Source organism: Urtica dioica, chromosome 6, assembly GCF_054948205.1.
Source record: "Urtica dioica subsp. dioica isolate 48M chromosome 6, U.dioica_male_clone48M_v1_H2, whole genome shotgun sequence".
NCBI lineage: Eukaryota > Viridiplantae > Streptophyta > Magnoliopsida > Rosales > Urticaceae > Urtica > Urtica dioica.
The window spans coordinates 2,438,418-2,440,967 of NC_142761.1; the positions used below are offsets into that span (position 1 = coordinate 2,438,418).

At 35.5% G+C, this 2,550-nt stretch overlaps 1 protein-coding gene across 1 annotated transcript; it reads left to right on the forward strand.

Moving 5' to 3' along the window:
* Positions 1-1,407, forward strand: LOC149392869 (uncharacterized). Its single transcript, XM_089617482.1, has one exon. It carries the CDS (start codon positions 166-168, stop codon positions 1,339-1,341), a length of 1,176 nt encoding a protein of 391 aa, XP_089473608.1. The 5' UTR covers positions 1-165; the 3' UTR covers positions 1,342-1,407.
* The last annotated feature ends 1,143 nt before the right edge of the window (positions 1,408-2,550 follow it).

The following is a 2,550-nucleotide window of genomic DNA, read 5'->3' on the forward strand; positions in this document are numbered from 1 at the left end:
AAAATATATTCCTTCGTTAAGCTTAAACCCTCAATCATCGAGAGGTTCGATCGGAGAGTCTCTCGCTCATCGTCTTAGGGCTCATTTGGCTCGCTCTCTCAGGAAGGATTATTCGGCTCTCAACGATTCGTAAGTTCATTTCACTTTCATCTTCAATCCAACACAATGTCTCGTTTTCTTCGCAAAACCACGCTGTGTGTTGTACTTAATCGTTGTAGCGCGAGATATTTAGGTTTAGGGCAACAAACCAGTAATGTTAGTTTAGCGAGTACGAGATTGTTCTCAATCGGCTCAGAAGATAGTCTGAAACACTCTTTCACCGTTTCTTACTTGATGAACTCGCTTGGGTTTTCCAAAAGCAACGCTTTGTTGACTTCAAAGCACGTGAGATTCGATTCGAAGGAGAAATTGGACCAAACCATAGAGGTCTTCAAGGGACACGGTTTCAGTCTCCCACAGATCGCAGACATTGTAAGACTCTTTCCCGGAGTTCTCTCATCAGATCCAGATAAAGTCATTTTGCCCAAATTGGAGTTTTTGAGAGCCAAGGGTTTGTCGGGACCCGAAATGGTGTCGATTCTCTCGAGGAACCCTAATTTTTTCCAAACCAGTTTGGCTAACAAAATTGTGCCCTCGTACTATTTCTTCCGTGGCGTGTTTGGGTCCGATTCGAAGACCGCTTTGGCTGTGAAACGATCCCCGGACATACTCGTGTACAGCCTCGAGAAATTGGTGTCGCCGAACATCGAATGTCTGCGCCGAAACGGAGTGACCGTCTCTAATATCTTCAGGCTGGTCGTGACTTCCCCGAGAGTCCTCGCTCGATCCCCGGCCGAGTTCAGAGAGGCTGTCGAGGAAGCCGCGGGAATGGGGTTCGATGTTTCGAAGACCAAATTCGTAAAAGCCACGGTTGCGATACTGCTGGGGATGAGAGAATCGAGGTGGGAGAGCAGAATCGAGGCGTATAAGAAGTGGGGTTGGTCTGAAGAGGAGATTCTGAAGGCCTTTAAATCGGACCCGACTTTTATGTGTCACTCTTTGGATAAGATCACGGCGAGTATGGAATTTTTCATGGCCGAAATGGGTTTGAGGCCCAGCAAGTTGTCCACATGGCCGACTGTACTATCTTACTGCTTGAAGAGAGCGAGGCTGAGGTGTTCGGTTTATCGTGCTCTTTTATCGAAAGGTCTGCTTAAGAGAAATGATTTTTCCGTGATGACATTGGTTTCGTGTACGGAAAATAAGTTTCTGGAGACTTATGTCACGCCTTATGTCAGGGAATCTCCAGAGCTGTTGGATTTGTACAAAGGAAAGAGTGAGGTCGTCAAAACTACGGCTTAATTTTTTTTTTTTTCCCTTGTAGAGTGTTTGTCTTGATGGTTATATTTCATTGATGATGAACTTTTAGCTTTTTGTTTCTTTAGAAATTTATTCGTTTGCACAAGCTGTGTGAGAGCTTGCTTTAGTTGTTGAGAAGAGAAGAAAAGAAAAGAAAAAAAACGAGTTATTGGTAAGAACAAAGTATCGATTTTGTTATTTAAAAAAAAAAAGTATTGATTTAGTTCCTGTAAAAGAAGCAATACTGAAATTGACACAGTTGCCTCAACTTTATGAGCAATACTGAAATTGACACAGTTGCCTCAACTTTTTGAGCGGAATACATATGTCTCATTTCTAGTTTGTTTCTAAATTAATGTCACTTTTTTAGTGTAAAATTTTATATAAATATTGAGACATTTCTGAAAGAATTACATAAAACAGAAAAAAAAGCTTATCATTATCAAAGTATGGACAAATAATGCCATTTTGTACTTTAAAATAAAGAGGAAAGTGCTGCAAAAATATCTAATGTTAGGTTTTACTTGCACCGTTAAACAAAATCAGTTAAATTTAATGAAAATACATGTGGTAGCCTCAAATAAAACATAATTTTGTATTTTTTTTGTTAAATATAATTAAGCATTAATATTATCATTCGTATAGTAAAAAATTAATTAAAAATATCTTTAATATCATAATTAAGAAATAATGATATTATTAAAAACCTATTTAAAATTAAAAAAATTAATTAATTATTTTTCTAAAAATGATATAATCAATGCTTGATTAATTTTAAGAAATAAATATTATATATTTTTTATAATAAAAAATAATTGAGTATTTTTCTAAAAATGATTATATAAAAATATTAAATAATTTCTAATATAAAATGTTTATATATGAGATTCAGAAAAAAAAAGATAAAGAAAAAAGTAAAGAAAAAATAGAAGTGTATACAATATATTCTCTTTCCTGAATTTACTAATATAAATAGAGATTTTTTTTGAGAAATTGCTCAATTTGCCATTAATTTCATAACATTTTTTCACTTTTCACCAAAACATTAATTTGACCAAAAATACCACCATCTATGTCAACAATGTTGACATCTATTTTTCACCTTCACCATTAGATTTCAACATTGTTGACATATCGGTGGCATTTTAGACCAAATTAGTCTTTTGGTGGAAAGTGAGAAAATGTTATGAAATTGGTGACAAACGAGACAAT